The 19,524-nt window shown below is 44.3% G+C and overlaps 1 protein-coding gene across 8 annotated transcripts in view; it reads left to right on the top strand.

Annotated features, from left to right (window-relative positions):
* The window catches only part of ATRNL1 (attractin like 1), a 920,708-nt gene that overhangs the window by 319,444 nt on the left and 581,740 nt on the right, over nucleotides 1-19,524 (top strand). For all 8 annotated transcript variants that reach the window (XR_014789465.1, XR_014789464.1, XM_084846134.1 and 5 more), the window contains one exon: nucleotides 11,371-11,423. Coding sequence is in view for 6 of the 8 variants with exons in the window: in XM_084846134.1 (XP_084702260.1) it covers nucleotides 11,371-11,423 (53 nt within the window). In the remaining 2 variants the exon portion in view is untranslated. The remainder of the gene's footprint in view (nucleotides 1-11,370; nucleotides 11,424-19,524) is intronic.

The raw sequence follows: 19,524 nt of genomic DNA, 5'->3' as shown, positions 1-19,524 counted from the left end.
TTTCCAATAAAACCCTCCAAAGTTGTTAGTACCAGTTGCTGGAGACATGAGCAGGAGAGCGCTATTGCACTCATATCCTGCTTGTTGACTTTGTATAGGCACCTGGCTGGTCACTGTGGGAACAGAATATTGGACAAGATAGGCATTAGGTCTGACCGAGCAGAACTTTTCTTATGGTCTTATGTGTTTATTTCCTGCCTTAGAACCATTTAAGAAACCATCAACATATCTGTGCAGATGGAATTTCTTTTGCACTGATGTGCATTATTTTAACACAGTACCACCTGCTATTATGATGCTTATTAACATTTTTAAAAAATAGCTGGTTGGATCCAGCTACTTTTACTCCAGCAAAAGAATTCCTTGAGCAAAGTTCTGCTCAAAATGCTCCCACCAGCAGAAAAGGAGGGGAGGCAGGTGATACTGTTAACAGGTTTTTGGGGTGGTGGGAATAGGTTAACTGGAAGGGGAATTGATGAAGACCACCTCTTCCCCTGTTCCCTCACATTGGAAAGCCTTTGATGGATGGAGGGAGCCCTTCTGTCCATAGATGGAAGATGCTGGACCCAAACCTATGTCTATGTGTAGAGGGATCCATAAAATGTACATGAGAAGCAGCTGAGAATACATTTTTCATTAATATAGTATATGGAGGTGTGTAGCTATTCACATGTGGGTTTTCTGTGTGTGATATCTTCATGCAGGGAGCAAATAAATTGTTCTGAGTTTGTCTTTGTTCAGAGAGTGACCTCAGGACCATAGAATATGTTGAAATCCCCCTTCTGAGGCCATAGAGACACCTATGATCTTGGGAGGGGGAATCCAACACTGGATCCTTCCCCTGCCCCCTCACAGCTGTTGCGGAAAGCCCCATGGCAGCTGCTCTTCCAAGGCTGTGACCTCGAGGAGGTCAAAACAGGGCTTGCTCTGGTGGGGGGTAGGAAGGGGAGAGGCCACGATCCTATAGCCTTTCTGTTGCTGTCCCTGCCCTCCACTGATATGTGATCTAGACAGCCTCAGAGGCTTGTCTAGCTACATTTTTTTTCTGAGGAGGGCAAACACCTCTGTCTTTCCTCCTGCCATGCCTGGCTCCTGCCAGCAGGGATAGGATAGGCAGAGAGGGTTGTGATCTTGGAGCTCTCTGATTATTAGTAGCGTAATCCATGGGATCCATAGGACTGTTCTTGAAATCTCTTTAATACCGAAACTGTTTATTGCACTATAAAAACCATATAAGGCTGTTTAATACTGAAAGTATTGAAGAGGCTATATGTATTTATAGTGAAATTGTATACATGTCTACTCAGAAGTAAACACCACTGAGTTCAATGAGGCTTACTTCTAGGTAAGGGATATAAGCTTGCAGTCTTAGAATGTTATTTTCATAGCTTTTTTTCTAGTTAGCACAGTGTGTTGCATTGACTGCAATAGAATTAAACTAGCATAAATCACCACAATTTATTGCATTGACTGCAGTAGAATTACACTAGCATAAATAGCCACATTTTTTAATGTTAAGAGGATATGTGATCAGCATATATATTTGTATGCTGAAAGAACACATTTATGAAAAAAAAGTCATTATGGTTCCTTTTCCCACCCCTTCCTTCATTAGATAGTCATAGCTTAAAACATAAACATTGATACTTGACACTTCTTACATGTTGTTCAGTTGTTAAGTCGTGTCCGACTCTTCGTGACCCCATGGGCCATAGCACGCCAGGCCTTCCTGTCCTCTGCTCTCTCCCGGAGTGTGCTCAGGTTCATATTCATTGAATCGGTGATGCTATCTAGCCATCTCATCCTCTGCCGTCCCCTTCTCCCTTTGCCTTCAATCCTTCCCAGCATCAGGGTCTTTTCCAGTGATTTTTCTCTTTTCATTAGGTGGCCAAAATATTTGCGCTTCAGCTTCAGAATTTGTCCTTCCAATGAGCAGTCAGGGTTGATTTCCTTTAGAATGGACTGATTTGACCTCCTTGCAGTCCAGGGGACTCGTAAGAGTCTTCTCCAGCACCACAGTTCGAAAGCATCAATTCTTCAGCGCTCACCCTTCCTTATAGTCCAGCTCTCACAGCCCTACGTGACTACTGGGAAAACCATAGCTTTGATTAGACGGACCTTTGTCGGCAAGGTGATGTCTCTGCTTCTTACTATGCTGTCTAGGTTTGCCATAGCTTTCCTCCCAAGGAGCAAGCGTCTTTTAATTTCATGGCTACAGTCACCGTCTGCGGTGATCTTGGAGCCCAAGAAAATAAAATCTGTCACTGCTTCCATTTCTTCCCCTTTTATATGCCAGGAAGTGATGGGGCTAGATGCCATGATCTTCGTTTTTTTAATGTTGAGTTTCAAACCAGCTTCTGCACTCTCCACTTTCACCCTCAACAAGAGGCTCTTTAGATCTTCTTCGCTTTCTGCCATTAGGGTAGTATCGTCTGCGTATCTGAGGTTGTTGATAATTCTCCCGGCAATCTTAATTCCGACCTGTGATTCATCCAACCCGGCGTTTCTCATGATGTACTCTGCATATAAGTTAAATGAGCAGGGTGACAATATGCAGCCTTGTCGTACTCCTTTCCCAGTTTTGAACCAATCGGTTGTTCCATGTCCGTTTCTTACTATTGCTTCTTGACCCTCGTACAGGTTTCTCAGGAGACAGGTAAGGTGGTCTGGTACTCCCATCTCTTTAAGAGTTTGCCACAGTTTGTTGTGATCCACACAATCAAAGGCTTTAGCGTAGTCAATGAAGCAGAAATAGACGTTTTTCTGGAATTCTCTTGCTTTTTCCATGATGCAGCGAATGTTGGCGATTTGATCTCTAGTTCCTCTGCCTCTTCGAAACCCCGCTTGTACTTCCGGTAGTTCTCGGTTCACATACTGCTGAAGCCTAGCTTGTAGGATTTTGAGCATCACCTTGCTGGCATGTGAAATGAGCGCAATTGTACGGTAGTTTGAACACTCTTTGGCATTGCCCTTCTTTGGAATTGGAATGTAAACTGACCTTTTCCAGTCTTGTGGCCATTGTTGAGTGTTCCAAATGTGTTGGCATATTGAGTGCAGCACTTTAACAGCATCATCTTTGAGGATTTTAAATAGCTCAGCTGGAATACTGTCATTAAAGCTCCCCTAGCTTTGTTGTTAGTAATGCTTCCTGAGGCCCACTTGACTTCACTCTCGAGGATGTCCGGCTCAAGTTCAGTGACCGCACTATCATGGCTGTCAGGGACAATAAGATCTTTCCTGTATAGTTCTTCTGTGTATTCTTTCCACCTCTTCTTAATCTCATCTGCTTCTGTTAGGAACCTGCCTTCTTTGTCCTTTATCATGCCTGTCTTTGCACAAAACGTTCCCTTGATATCTCCGATTTTCTTGAAAAGATCTCTAGTCTTTCCCATTCTATTGTTTTCCTCGTTTTCTTTGCATTGTACATTTAAGAAGACCTTCTTGTCTCTCCTTGCAATTCTCTGGAACTCTGCATTCAGTTGGATATATCTTCCCCTTTCTCCCTTGCTTTTCGCTTCCCTTCTTCCCTCAGCTACTTGTAAAGCCTCCTCAGACAGCCACTTGGCTTTCTTGCATTTCTTTTTCTTTGGGACGGATTGAGTTGCTGCCTCCTGAACAATGTTACGGACCTCTGTCCATAGTTCCTCAGGCACTCTGTCTATCAGGTCTAATCCCTTAAATCTATTCCTCACCTCCACTGTATATTCATCAGGGATATGATTTAGGTCATACCTGGATGGGTTAGTGGTTTCCCCTACGTTCTTCAATTTAAGCCGAAATTTTGCAAGAAGCAGCTCATGATCTGAGCCACAGTCAGCTCCAGGTCTTGTTTTTACTGACGGTATAGAGCTTCTCCATCTTTGGCTGCAAAGTACATAATCAGTCTGATTTCGATATTGACCATCTGGTGATGTCCATGTGTAGAGTTGCCTCTTGTGCTGTTGGAAAAGAGTGTTTGCTATGATCAGCGTGTTCTCTTGGCAAAACTCTATTAGCCTTTGTCCTGCTTCATTTTGTATACCAAGGCCATGCTTGCCTGTTATCCTGGTTATTTCTTGACTTCCTACTTTAGCATTCCAATCCCCTAGGATGAAAAGGACATCTTTTTTTGGTGTTAGTTCTAGAAGGTGTTGTAGGTCTTCATAGAACTGATCAACCTCAGCTTCTTCGGCCTCAGTGGTTGGGGCATAGACTTGAATTACTGTGATGTTGAATGGTTTGCCTTGGATTCGTACTGAGATCTTTCTCTTGTTTTTGAGATTGTACCCCAGTACTGCTTTTCCCGCCCTTTTGTTGACTATGAGTGCTACTACATTTCTTCTACGGGATTGTTGCCCACAGTAGTAGATATAATGGTCACCTGAATTAAATTCGCCCATGCTTGTCCATTTGCTTGCTTGCTGATTCCCAAGATGTCGATGTTCACTCTTGCCATCTCATGTTTTACCACCTCCAGCTTACCTTGATTCATTGATCTTACCTTCCAGGTTCCTAAACAATATTGTTCTTTACAGCATCGGATTTTCTTTTCACCACCAGACACATCCACAGCTGAGTGTCCTTTCGGCTTTGGCCCAGCCGCTTCACTCTTTCTGGCACTACTTGGAAATACCCTCTGCTCTTCCCCAGTAGTATATTGGACACCTTCCGACCTGAGGGGCTCATCTTCTGGCGTCATCTCTTTTAGCCTTGTGATATGTTCCATGGGGTTTTCTTGGCAAGAATACTGGAGTGGGTTGCCGTTTCCTTCTCCAGTGGACCACATTTTGTCAGAACTCTCTGCCATGACCTGTCCGTCTTGGGTGGCCCTGCACGGCATAGCTTATGGCTTCACTGAGTTACGCAAGCCCCTTCGCCACAACAAGGCAGTGATCCATGAAGGGGATGCTTTTTACATACTGTATGCTTAAAGGAATTTAAGGGCTATCTTTATTATCTAGTTTAGAAGTTACTTATATGAGCAAGTAGCTTGCAATCTATCCAGATTTCAGATTAGGATGCATTTCTTTGTTTATAATACCATGAACTGTAGGATCGGTTAAAGAATAGGTGAGCATTTAAAACAATGGCAACATGTCTGAAGATTACAAATGCTTATCAGTTGTTATTCTGTTTAAGTTTGTATGTTGTTATATTTTTATTTTTATTTCATTCCTTTTTTTAGGTTTTGTAATATTTTCAGTTTGTTTTGTTGTGTAAAAATTCACAATAAAAGATTAATTTTAAAAACGTTTGTATTGCTAATACTTTGTTTCTACCAACTGGAATTTTAGGCAGTCAGTTTGATTCTCCACTGAACAGATCATATGGGCTCAATTACTTTTTCAGGTGGAGGATGCAAACCCAGACTATATGCTGGGTAGTTAGAAAAGAGTTTTTCAACAGAACATATTTTGACAGTGTCCTTTTGAAAGTCACATGCTCACTCTCATTGGTTAGTTTACAGTACATGTCACTTTGGGGAATCTGTATTGATCTACACTGTTGTCAGACTGTTTTTAAAATTGGTAAGTTATTGTTCTAACTTACATTGTTAGCTGTCTTGGGCTCACTGAGCAAAGGTGATGTATTATTTATTTAGGCTTCAATCCCCTATACACTTACCTGGGAGAGAGTCCCATTGGACTCAGTGGGATTGACGTCTGAGTGGACATGCTTATTTATTTAATTTAAATATGTATAAACTGCTTTTCTGGAGAAATATCACCTCATATGGCGAACAAAATAAAAGTACAAACATAAAAATACAATAATATAATAAAACTTTAAAATTCAGAAATAAAAAAACCAAGAATAAAATAAAATATAATTCAGTTAATATGAAAAAAATTACAGCCATTATATATGAATAAAAGAAGCATAATGAAACATATCAATTAAAAGCCACTGAAAACAAATGGGTTTTCAATGCCTTTTAAAATTCTACAGCTGAAGGGGTCAACCGTACTTCCCTTGGGAGGGAGTTCCAGAGGCCACTGCTGAGAAGGCCCAATATCTAGTGCCTAAATAATTTTAAATAATTAAAAATATCTCTGAATATAAATAAGGATATCCTTAGTTGAGGTTTTGGGGTTCTGTCAACAGAAGACATATATTTTCTTTACATTTTGTCTATTGGCTTTTAGCAATCATCCCATGAAACTATATTAAGTGTCTACATTCCACAATATTTTACCATTTTTAGGCTTTTCTAAGCAAGTTCTACATCTTACTTGAGTGCTTTTAATATTCTAGAGAAAAACAGTAACAGATAAGTGAAAAAAACTAATTGAAAATGAAACCTTGAGTTTTGCTTTGGTTGTTACAAACCATTCATTTTCCAGTGCTAAATAGAAGTGAGTATTAGAACTGAGAAGTCTCTGTTTGGTATCTTTAGCCAATCAAATGTTTGGGGGTGGGGGGAAAGGAAGTTCGTAAATATGTAGAAAATATGTTAAGTGTTGATATGGTTTTGGTGACCCGCTTGTAGGCATGGATTGATAAATTTGTTCTTCACTGGGCTATGGCATATATTTTGACATTCCAAGAAATACTGAAAGAGGAATTAGAGAATTACTATTAATAGCCAGCCAAAAGGAGAGCAGTAAGTTTGATAGACTGAATATTACTGGAACAAACTACAACTTTTGAAGTTAACATTTTAAAAGTGGTTTTGCATTTGTCCTCAGAAATGTACTTTTGGCATAATGCCAGAGCAGTAGCAGTAATTCATTAGGGCCATTTAAAGGAAATGATCACACATCTAAACATTTAATTTGCCATCTAGTTTTAGTCACGTACAAGTTGAAAGTCCATGAGAACTTTCAGGAGGGAAGGTCAGCCTCCCTTGTGCCTTGAAGTGAGCATTGTGGGAGGGAAGTAGTAATGACAGGAAAGCTGGCAGAGGTGTCCACCAACCTGAATATAAGCAGACCAGCAAAAGTAGAGAGACAGCTTGGGCATGCATACGAGTCCCATTTAACAGAGGTGAAGGCTACCTGGCATGATTGGCTACGTGAGGCACTATCATCAATAAATGTATGGAAAGAATTTGTTTTGCAAACAAAATGTAAAGAATACATCACATATGGTTTGCATTTGCTAAAGTATTATAGCTGCAGATAGGGGCGAAAAAACAAATTGCTATAACTGAGGTTCACTCTTGCCATGGAAAGTGAGCTATTACTAGCAAATTGATTTTGCCATATAAAATATGTATACTTTAATCATAAGTGATGACATTACTGAGTAAGGAACAATAGGGAGCATGTATTATGGATTTAGTGCATGTTCAGACAGAAATAAGTCATGGCTGGGGAATGCTGGGAGTTGCAGGACTTATTTCTGTCTAAACATGCATAGGATTGTGCTCTTAAAGTTCTTTGTCTAGTGTTACAAGGGTGGATGGCTGAAGTGTTTTTTTATTATTTATTATTAAATTTATTAATCGCCCATCTGGCTGGTCACCCAGCCACTCTGGGCGATGTACAGCGTATAATAAAACAGTTTAAAACAATAAAATTCTACAATAAAAACGTTTTCTAAAATACCCTAATCCACCCCAAATGCCTGCCTGAACAACCACGTTTTTAATGCACAACGGAAGCTCATTAAAGAGGGGGCATGATGGAGTTCCCTAGGGAGGGAGTTCCACAGAGTGGGGGCCACCACAGAAAAGGCCCTCTCCCTCGTCCCCACCAGTCTAGCTATCCTGGCTGATGAGACAGAGAGAAGGCCATCCAAGGCTGATCTTGTTAAGCAGCCTGTCTGGTGTTGCTGGAGGCGCTCCTTAAGATAGGCTGGGCTGGAACCATATAGGGTTTTAAAGGTAAAAACCAACACCTTGAATTTGGCCCAGAAAACAACTGGTAACCAGTGCAACTCCTTCAGCGCTGGAGTGATGTGATCTCACCGGTGGCTGCCTTTAATCAGGTGAGCCGCCACGTTCTGTACCAGCTGCAGCTTCTGAACCGTCTTCAAGGGTAACCCCACTTAGAGCGCATTATAGTAGTCTAAACGAGAGGAGACCAGGGCATGTACTACCGATAGGAGCAGATGGTTGGGAAGGAAGGGGTGCAGCCGCCGTATCAGATGGAGTTGATACAGCGCTGTCCGGCTCACAGCTGACACCTGAGCCTCCATGGACAGCTGGGAGTCCAAAATGACCCTCAGGCTGCGGACCTGGTCTTTCAGGGGTAGCCATACCCCATTCAACACCAGGTCAACATCCCCCAGCCTCCTCTTGTCTCCCACCAAAAGTACCTTGGTCTTGTCAGGGTTGAGCTTCAGCTTATTCCTCCCCGTCCAGCCACTCACCGTCTCCAGACATTTGGACAGGGATTCTACGGCCAACCTTGGTGATTTGAATGAGAGGTAGAGCTGCGTGTCATCCGCATATTGATGACACTGAACCCCAGACCTCCTGATGATAGCCCCCAGCAGCTTCACATAGATGTTAAATAGCATGGGGGAGAGGATGGAATCCTGTGGCACCCCACAAGTGAGTGGCCACGGGTCCGAAACCTCCTCTCCCAGTGCTACCCTCTGGTACCTGCCAGAGAGAAAGGACCAGAACCACCGCAATATGATGTCTCCAATGCCCAACCCCTCCAGGCGGTCCAGGAGGATACTGTGGTCAATGGTATCAAAAGCCGCTGAGAGGTCGAGGAGAACAAGGAAGGAGCATTCACCCCTATCCAGAGCCCTCCTCATATCATCTACCAAAGCGACCAAGGCTGTTTCTGTCTCATGCCCAAGCCTGAAGCCTGACTGAAATGGGTCCAGATAATCAGTTTCTTCCAAGGGTGCCTTCAACTGCATCGCCACCACTCGCTCAATCACCTTGCCCCAAAATGGCAGATTTGAGACTGGGCGAAAGTTGTTCAGAAATTGAGGATCCTTGGAAGGCTTCTTTAAGAGCGGTCTTATCACTGCCTCCCTGAGGGCTGATGGCATCACTCGCTCCTCAAGGAGGCATTCATCACCGCCCTGATCCCCTCACCCAGTCTCTCTCTGCAGCCCATAATGAGCCAAGATGGGCAAGATTTACAAACCAACCAGCCACCCTATAACAAGCCAAAGATTTTAGCATAGTTTGTAAACCACCCCAACCACAGACCCTCTCCAGGTTTGAATGTTATTCTAATTATGCTAATTAGTAATTATGCTAATTAGTAATTATGGTAATTAGGCAGCTCGCAACCAGCACATGTGGGTATGGAAAATAAACCACCATGGCTTATTTTCCATCCATGACTGTGCAAACCCAGTTGCTGTCTTTTGCAACCCATCGTCAAGGTAAACAAAGAAGCTATTTGAAACCTAGCAGACAAAGCTCTAATAGACAGCAAATAAATAAATAAACAAATAAAAATCTGCATAAATTCTATGAGAAGAGCAGGTTGTTTTAAATGTGTCTGATGATTATTTATTTTGTGCTGCAACATAAGAACGTTATGTATCAGTCTTTCCTTTTATTTTAGAATAAGATGCGTGACATAACTCTTGTGTATTTGACTGGGAACTAACTTGTGTATTTGTCTGGGAACAATTAAGATCAACAGTTCAGAGGCACAATGAAAACAAGACAAAATTAATCTCCCCATCTCTACATATTCCCATATTTGTTAGTGTGCAGGCCTAAATGTGGGATGTTTCTAAAACTTTGATAGAAGCCAAGGCACCCACGCTTCTGTCCCTCGTGGGGCTGTGCCTATGCCAGAGAGCAAGGCAAGCACATTTTTCCTTAGTTCTTTCCTGTTAAAAGGCAAAACGAGATGAGGTGGTTTGGCTGTAGTGGTAACTAGGTTTGTCTTTTGACTTTCCAGTTAATTAATGTTCCTTAGTAAATTAGTGGGATGGTGGTCTACTTTTTTGCTTCTTTTCAGGTAGTTCCTACTTCTTCCCTAGACCCACTTCACATGTGGGACGCTACCTCCCTTCCGGGGACGGGATTCATGTAAGCATGGGCAGAGAACCTTTTTTCAGTTGAGGGCCACATGCTGTCAGGGGTATCCTGTCTGGGGGCTGCATGCTGGCATGGGTGGGGCCAGAGCCAAGCTACCCTCTTCTTTCTCTCTTTCTGCTACCCTTTTCTCACTAAGCACTGAACTGGTTGCTCTCAGAGAGCTTTTGTAATTAGGCCTAGGCTTGCAAGTTGCCCAACCTGATATAAGGCATAGAAAGTGAGCTTCCAGAGTTAATATTCATTTGGATGGGAAAGCCCTGCTGCAGATGGTCACACCATGTGTCTTTCTTCTTTCTGTGGGAAATATGAATCATCAAAATGTTCAGTGTCCTGCTAGTCATTCATAAAAAGGATGTGCTGCAACAGAGCTACTTGCCTATGCTTGGTTCTGTGGGTGTCTGCCTGCAGGATGCCCAGTCATTGTTAGCCACATTCTTTGTTAGCAGAGAAGCAAAACAAGGACAGCTGCCAAATCACTGGACTCTGACCAACAAGATGGCAGTCCATTCTATTCCTTATGGTGATAACTGTCACCTGCAAAGCAGTTGGCCTCTACATAGAAAGCTAAACTGATCAAAATCATCATTGGGATTGATAATGGAGTAGTTTACACCATGGACCTCCAAGAAGCTAAAGGATAAGAAAGATTCCTAGTCAATTCCAGTGATATTCTGTGAGGCAAACTTGGAGAAACAAATAACTAGAACTGCACTGAATGTTCATTCGTTAACATTTTTTGCATGAAAAGAGGGCCTGATCATGTGTGTGATACCTACAAATCTTTATCCAGACTGAAAGTTCTAGAAACAGTATATTACATACATTTTCTGTCTCTCAACTTTTCTACAGTATTTGCTTACCAAAAATGACTTAAGTTACATTTCTGCTTTCTACTAGGAAATGCAAGATAAGAGATAAAGTTCAAACCCTCATTGTTACAAAAACAGAGAGAACCACTGTGGTGTAGTGTCAGACCAAGAGTAGAGAGTTCAGATCCCTACTCAGCCACAACGCTTGCTGAGTAATCAGTCATTATTTCTCAGCCATAACCTAATTCACAGGGTTAAGGATAAAGGTTAAAATGGAGGCAGGGGGGCAGGGGGGCAGGGAAGTGTGTGCCTCCTTGACTTCCTTGGAGGAAAGGCAAGATATAAATGGAATAAATGAAAATAGAAATACATTGTCGTATGTGCTGGCCAAAAATTCTGATGTAGCATTCAGTTTCCAAAAAAGTTGCCAATATATACTTAATAGTGCAATCCTATGCCTATCTACGAAGTAAGCCCCAATGAATTCAGTAGGGCTAACTCCCAGGTAAGTCTGCATAGGATTGCAGCCTAAACTGTTTAGTCAGCTATTTTGTTTTATAATTGTCAGATGATTAGCAACTTGCTGTTTCTTCTTGTCTTTTTTTTCTTCTGCAGTTGTGACTCTGAAAACAGGTACCTCGGTAATCCACTCAGGGGAACATGTTACTGTAAGTATTTGTATATTTCATTGTCCTCTAACCTTGCCCATTAAATAATATGCATATTAACTTATCCCTTCTGACTGATGCTTGTTAGTTCTTCTTCGTGGTCTCTGTGCATCACACATATGGGCTCTGCGCCTGTGCAGAAACTCATTCAGGAAACTTCCAAGCTGCAGAGTTTTTTTACGGGAACCCCTCCCCCACCGCCTGCGGCATATATAGCGTGGGTTCCTACCTTCCCCTCAGTTCCTTTTTGACTGCCTTAGCGTTACTTGGTGGGGAACTTTTCAACATTCTGTCACACTGCATTTCTGTCTTGTCTTATCTAAAACCTCTTTTCTTCCTTTACCACCACCACCTCCTCCTCCTCCTCCTCCTCCTCCTCCTCCTCCTCCTCCTCCTCCTCCTTCTTTATCTTATAACGAGAGGGAGAGAGAGAGAGCGGAGAAAGAGAGAGAGAGAGAGAGCGTCAATTGTCGACAGTGTTGGAGAGCGTCGTTCGCCTCAGCGGTGATGCGTTTTTTCTCCTTCGGAGTATGGCCCCAAAGCCTCTGTTCAGAAGGTGCACAGCTTGTGGCAGTAAGGTGCCCTCTTCGGATGGCCACTCTTTGTGTCTTATTTGCTTGGGAGAAACCCACAAGGTTGAATCTTGCCACCACTGCCAATCGCTATACAAGCAGACTCGCAAGAATAGAGCTGATCGACTAAAAGTGATCCTGTGGCAACGGGCCCTTCAGGCTGTTGACATGCCTAAGGCCCAAACTCCCAAGGACCAGCCCGTTGTAGCCCCCTCCACAAGTGCAGAGGCGGCCCCTTCGATTCAGTCTTCTCCCCCACTAACCGCTGAGCCGGTTCAGGTAGAGCCACCTACTCCGGAAAGGAGCCTGGCCTTATCGGTGGCAAAAAAGCTCTCAAAACAGGCAAAATGCCCTAAACCAGTGGTGGACACACCAGAAAAGAACAGGAAAAAAAATCCTCCAAACAACAGGAAAAGGAGCAGGACCTACTGCCTCATCCTCCTCTACTTGATTTTCCAATTCATGACCCCCATGCACGCCATTACTCCGGATGCGACCTCCATGGTCTCGGAGGGTGAATTGAGGGACATGCCAACCCCACCACCCTGTCCAGCTCTAATAGCCCCGGAACGGAGATCCAGGTCTCCAACACCGTGTCGCTATGACATCCAGTCACCTCAGTATCGACCTATGTTTTCACCTCGACAGCTTCCTCGATACCGATATCTGGATCGATACCATCAGCATCGTTGGCCGGTGCAATACGACCGTGATCGCTCACGCTCTCCATCCTGAGATTGGGACCGTTTCTTAGCCTCATCATCTCCTCTCCACCGACAGCACTCAGATACAGATTGGAGGCTCCAGAGGGACCGCGACCTCTTCCTTGATCGATCCCGTGACTTAGGAGCTACTTCTCCATTGCATGCTCCCTTTCAGCCAGGACAACGCTCCGGTTTCAACACTTAGGACATCTTCTGCCCTCCTCCTCTAGTACCGAGGTGCTCTATGTCCTTAGCACTACAACAACCCAGTCGGGATCGTCAAGCCCCACCACCTCCAATTCCACCTCATGCACCTGATGTGGCACAATGCCCTGCCCACTCGCAGGAATCTGGGGAGGATTACCAATCAGACTCCTCCTCCTATTCTTTCGTCCCCCCATCGACCTCATCACCAGATGATGTTGTTGGGACACAGGATAGAGCCTCGCCTTCCGAAGACGTGGGCCACTTCTCTGAGCAGGTGCTGAGAATGGCTCAATCATTGGGCATCAAAGTACAACAACCTCCACAACACGATCCGGTTTAATTATTATTTTGAATTTATTTTGAATTTATTTTTATAAATGAAATCAACAATACCAACAACATAATCAAAATCTTCAGTTTCAAACATTACAGTGTTCTGAGGAAGAAAAAGGGAGGAAAGCAAAAGAAGGGAAAAAAGAAAAGAAAAAAGGATTATATCTAAACTTCAATGAAAGCAACCCAACTATCCAAATATAAATCCAATTGCAGGTTATACCTATATAGCACTCTTCCAAACATTGCAGATATTATTAAATATTCAATCCGCTGCACCATAAACGGTGAACCTTATCTTTCAGTATCATAACCTCAGTCTTATAGCAAAGAATGGGAGCAAACAATCCATTTCCATTGCCCATATATTACCATTCAATTAACGCATATTAATAAATATTAAAGGTTTAACCAGCAAAGGACAGTAATAATCATAATCCCATAACGATAGTAATAATAATTAAAAAAAGAAAAAGATAAAAAACAAAAAACAAAAGCAAACCATTTATATATTTTAAGTAATATCATATATGTACACATACATATACACACAAATAGGCATTTCATTACAATATAACATAAAAAGAAGAAAGAAAACAGAAATATGCAAACATTTACTCTGGCATACTGCCTAGACATCGTATCAGCTATAACCCAAACAGCACTTCAAAAGAACAGTAAAAATGGCTAAATTCCAATTCAGGAGGCTGAGAGAATTGGTTCCCTTTTTTTAATTTTAATACCAGTGAGGAATGACTCTGCAGCATCAGGATTTAAAAACCTTTTCATCTCGCCTTCAAAAAGAATGCAAAATGTAGCCGGATATTTAATATGATATTGCAAGTTAATTTGCTTTGCCAAACTTCTCGCCTTGGTAAATTGCCTTCTTCTGTCAGCGATTTCTTTAGTATAATTAGGCAAGAGCATAATCTTGTCATTTGCTGGTCCCCACCAAAGCTCACCTCGTTCTCTTGCCAGACTCATAAGATAATTTTTTGTAGAGACTCGTGAAAATTGAACAATAACAGTCCCAAAAGTCCTTTTAGTGCCACGTATCGAACCAGGAACATGATATGCATGCTCAATATCAAGTAGAAAATCAGATGGTAAAACCAATTCCTCGGGCAAAAGTTTATCCATAAATTCAGCCAGACATATATCAGTAGCCACATCTTTAATACCAAGGATATGAAGATTTGCTCTGTGTGTGAAGGCCTCTAATTGAGAAATTTGAGCAGACAAAATATTATGAGACGCCTCCATGGCAGTTTCATGAGCAGTAACCCGAACTTTGAGGGCATTAACCTTCGATTCCTTCTTTTGAGAAGAGATATTAAATAAGTCCACAGCCCCTTGAAGGGCAGTGATTGAGTCCTGAATTGTTTCAAGCTTCTTCGACTGCACTGATAGCTGAGAAGACATAGTTTTTATCAAAGCAAGCAACTCCTCTTCATCGCTGACATTTCTAGAAACCTTTGCCGAGGGGGCAATTGGTGGGGGGGGGGTAGGTGGCATTCCCAAACCTTTCTTCTTTCCCTTTGGTACTGTCATCCTCCACTTTCAAAAGCACAACAAGCAAATATGATTGCAGAAACAGAAAAACAAACAAACAGTTTTAATTGCAAGTCCTCAGATATTGCTGGTAGTCTAAATTCACAAATACTAACTAAAATTGGAGCTCGTCTGTCCTTGTGTCTCCTAATTGCTTAGGAGTTTCAAACAGCGTTCAGTAGATGATACTCGGGTGACTAACCTTAGATACCAGCCCCTCTGCTCCTCTGATGAAGCAGCTGTTCTTCTAAGATTTCATATGGATGGTACTGTAAGCTTCCCCTTTTAATTCCAGGGGAGGTTAAAAAGGTTTCTCAACCTTTTCATAGCTGTTTGAGATAAGCAACCTGCGGAGCTCTGCAAGTCACTGCCAGGACAACATGGATCTGACTGGAAGTCCTCCACAATCCGGTATTTGATGCCATCACGATGGACCTGTCCACACTGGTTCGGCAGGTCTTCGTCAGGGGCGCCGCCATTACAAGAAAAGTAAAAAAAAAAACACGTCCCTGTGATAGGCTACGTAACGATTAACGTAGCCTATCACGGCTAGATTTGCAAAGTCAGCCGTGATAGGCTACGTTAATCGTCACGTAGCCTATCATGGGTGACTTTGGGGAAAAAAAAAAAAAGCGCGTACGGCTAATGGCAGCCCCCATAGGGAGCCGCCATTCGCGTTCCTTATTTGGTCCCTGTAGTCTACGTAAAGATTTACGTAGCAAATAGCGTTGCCCTTATTTTCGCCGTAGTCTACGTAAATCTTTACGTAGACTACAGGGACCAAATAAGGAACGCGAATGGCGGCTCCCTATGGGGGCCGCCATTTGCGTACGCGCTTTTTTTTTTTTCAAAGTCACCCGTGATAGGCTACGTGATGATTAACGTAGCCTATCACGGCTGACTTTGCAGATCTAGCCATGATAGGCTATGTTAATCGTTACGTAGCCTATCACAGGGGCGTTTTTTTTTTTTCTTTTGAAGTTCGCGGCCAGGGAGACGGGGCGCTTCTCCCCGGCCTGAATTTCGGCCGGGCGAGGAGGCAAGCCTCCGCCCCCGGCCTGAACTTCGGGGGGAGCAGCAAAGCGCCTCCCCCCCACCGCGAAGCAAGCTGCGAGACCAGGTAAGTGACTTTCGTGCATCCCTAGAATTGATGTATAAGGTTCAAGAGACGGACCCATCTTTCCTCTTCTCATATCCTAAATTGAACTCCATAATAGTGGAGTCTACTCAAGGAGGGCCGTAAACTCGATCACGTTGGATGTCGCCTTTACTCTTCAGCAGCATTGGGACTTAGAATTTCTAACTACCAGGCGATGATGGCCAGGTATCAACTCTTCCATTTTCTATCAGAACTATCTCATCAGCAGATCAATACCACCTGTCATCAGGCAGACTGTAGTGCCAAGAGCATGATGGGTTCTGTTGCCCTGAGGTGACATGCCTGGCTCCTCTCCGTGGGCCTAACCCCTGAAGCTCACTCGCAGATAGAAAATCTACCCTTTGATGGCGAGCGTCTATTCAATGTGAAAACAGACGAGCAGATGGACTCTGTGCAGAAAGCCAGAATGACCGCTCATAAGATGGGCATTGACCAATCCCAGCAACAACAGCAATATGCTCCATACCATCAGTGCCACTGGTACCGACACCAGGCCTACCCACCTCGGTAATCTGGGGACTGGACACCCAGATACCCTCAACAACAACAACAACAAAGAAAAACTATTCCCTCCCCAGGTTCCAACAAAAGGCAAAGGGTGAAGGATTCTCTAAACATCGTCTTTGACTTCAACTCATCTCCCCTCTGTACCAACCTTTACAAACCTCCCTTCGGAGACCTTCTGAACAAATTCTGTTCAGCCTCGACGAGAGTGCCATCCAACAACTGGGTGCTCACTATTGTCCTTCATGGATACAAAATAGAATTTAACACTCTCCCGCCTCTGGGCCCAGTCTGGACCACTCCACCTTTGGAGTTCCTTCACAAAGAAACCGAATCTCCCCTATGAAAGGGCGCCATCCAGTGTGTTCATTCAAATCCTGATATGGAGGGATTCTTCTCTAGGTACTTCACAGTACCAAAATGGGACGGAGGCTTCCGGCCCATTCTAGACCTTCGAGACCTGAACAAGTTTATCACCCCAAGTTGTTCAGGATGACAACACTAGCCACAATTCTCCCACTCCTTCAGAAGGGCTCTTGGTTCGCTACGATTGACCTCGAGGATGCATACTTCCATGTAGCCATAGAACACTCACACAGAAAATTCCTCAGCTTTGCGATCGGAGAAGAACTTTTCCAGTTCAGCGTTCTACCATTCGGTCTTTCAACAGCTCCGCTCATGTTCACCAAGTGCATGGCTGTGGTCTGCGCTTACCTCTTCCTCAAGGGAGCAGAGATCTACCCGTATCTTGATGATTAGCTACTAGTGGATTCCTCTCAAGAAGCCTTATTGCGCACTATCATGGACGTTGTAAACCTTCTTCGGGCACTGGGACTACACATCAACAAGGAAAAGTCTCATTTGACCCCCACACGAACAGTTCAATTCATAGGGCCTGCCCTCGATTCCAGAATGGGCTGGGCGTACCTTCCGTTGAACCATATTACAAATCTCATCGCACAAGCCACTTCAATATTCATCGCTCGCCGGGTCAGGGCACGCGACATCCAATGCCTACTTGGCTACATGGCAGCGACGGTGTTGGTCATGGAATGGGCCCGACTACGGATGAGACCACTACAAAACTAGTTCATCTGGACCTTAGATCTGACCTGCAACCCCCTCTTTGTTACACACCTGGTAACGGAGGAGGTGTCAGGTCTCCCTTTTGTCCCTGCTGAACTTCAATAGCCAAATCAAAACACAGACAAGAGGCTTCTATCCATGACTCTTTAATCCTTTTACTTCAGTGGGTCATACAGATGCTAATTGTCAGTAACTCACAGTCTACAAAGGAAAAGCCTTCAGGGAGTTCAAAGGGAAACCAGAAAATTGCCTACCGTTTGAGAAAAGGAGAGCACGCTTCCCTAACTTAAGGGGTGGGGATCTCCCTTTGTCTCGTGAGGTATCTACGTGTAGCTATTCCTGCTGGGCCAATCGGGCAGATCGCCTAAGCTCTGCCCCTGCCATCTCTCTCTTGGCCCTGCGTCTGCGCCTGGTGTCTAAGAATTCAGGCTCTCCAAGCCCCACCTCTCCCTGTTCACTATTTCTCATGGGGGTGCATGAAGAGAAGCTCTCTCCATCCAGCTGGACTATTGAAATCTGAGGAGTTTGTCTCTCCCTCTCTGGAAGAGTCTGGGGAAGTTCCTCCCCCATGTTTTGCGGTTCCTCTTCGGAATTTGAGCTACTCTGCCACTGCCTATTCTCAGAGGCACCCCTGACAGGAGGCTGCTCTCAGCCTGAAGTGGTGGATGGACTCCAGACACTTGACCCACAGGATGCCTTTCCTTCTCACTCCTCCATCCAGGGTTCTGACCATGGACGCCGCCCTCCTAGGTTGGGGAGTACATTGCCCCCTGCGAGCTCAGGGTCTCTGGTCGTCCAAAGAAAGACTACCACATAAATTTCTTGGAGTTGATGGCAGTTTGGAAAGCTCTCTGCACCTTCGAACCATGCCCCTGACGTCGACACATCCAGATCCTCACAGACAACACCATAGTTCTCTGGTACCTAAACAAATAGAGCGGAATGCACTGCTCCCGTCTTCTTTCTCTTACTCTATACCTTTACAGCTGGGTCATTGCCAAGGACATTCACTTGACCGTTCTCCGTAGTGCAGGACAAGACAACCTGTTGGCAGACTCTCTCAGCCACCTCCTTTGGTGCTCCCACAAATGGCAGTTGGCCAAGACAGTTCTGCAGCTAATTTTCAATCAATGGGGCGAACCAGAGATCTATCTCTTTGCAACTCCAGCGAACACAGTCTGTGGACAGTTCTACTTCAGAGCTGGAGTTGGCCCTGGGTCACTGGGAGATGCCTTTTTCCTAGAATGGATGGACCGCCTATTCTATCTTTTCCCTCCATTCCCACTACTCACGAGAGTGATCTCCAAAATAAGACAGGAAGCCATGAGCTTCATCCTAATAGCCCCCTGGTGGCCCGGGCAGCCCCGGTTCATGACGCTACGGAACCTAGCGCACAGATATTGCTTGCCACTCCCACGGATAGACAACCTGATTTCCCAGGAACGAGGTCGGATCCTCCATCCCGATCTCCACACCCGGAATCTCACGGCATGGAGGATCCAACCTTCAGACACTGCTCTCTGCTGATCCTGCTGACAGTGCAGGCCATACTCGATGCGGTGAGAAAACCATCCACACGCCACTCGTACTTAGCTAAATGGGCTTCCTTTGTTCAGTTTGCGACCAACAGCAACCGTAACCCTAATGACTATCATCTGATCGATATTTTGTCCTTCCTCCAGCACCTCTACAGCAAAGGCCTGAAGTACTCCTCCATCAGAGTGTATGCTTTGGCCATTTCCGCTATGCGGGGCAACATCAACGGGTGCCCCATCTTCAGCCACCCTTTATGCAAACAATTCTTGCGGGGACTCAGAAACTTGGCTCCCCCCGTGAGAGACTTCGTTCCTCAATGGGACCTGACCCTGGTGCTCAACAGGCTCACATCAGTGCCATTTGAACCGCTTGCTACCGTGGACTTGAGGCTGCTCTCTTGGAAGGTCGCCTTCTTGGAAGCCATTACGACATCAAGGAGAGCAAACGAA

This window comes from Heloderma suspectum, chromosome 3, assembly GCF_057233095.1.
Source record: "Heloderma suspectum isolate Gila_16-S chromosome 3, 16-S_ref, whole genome shotgun sequence".
Taxonomy (NCBI): domain Eukaryota; kingdom Metazoa; phylum Chordata; class Lepidosauria; order Squamata; family Helodermatidae; genus Heloderma; species Heloderma suspectum.
The sequence above is the reverse complement of the archived record's forward strand: the minus strand, read 5'-3'. Positions and strand labels throughout refer to the sequence as shown.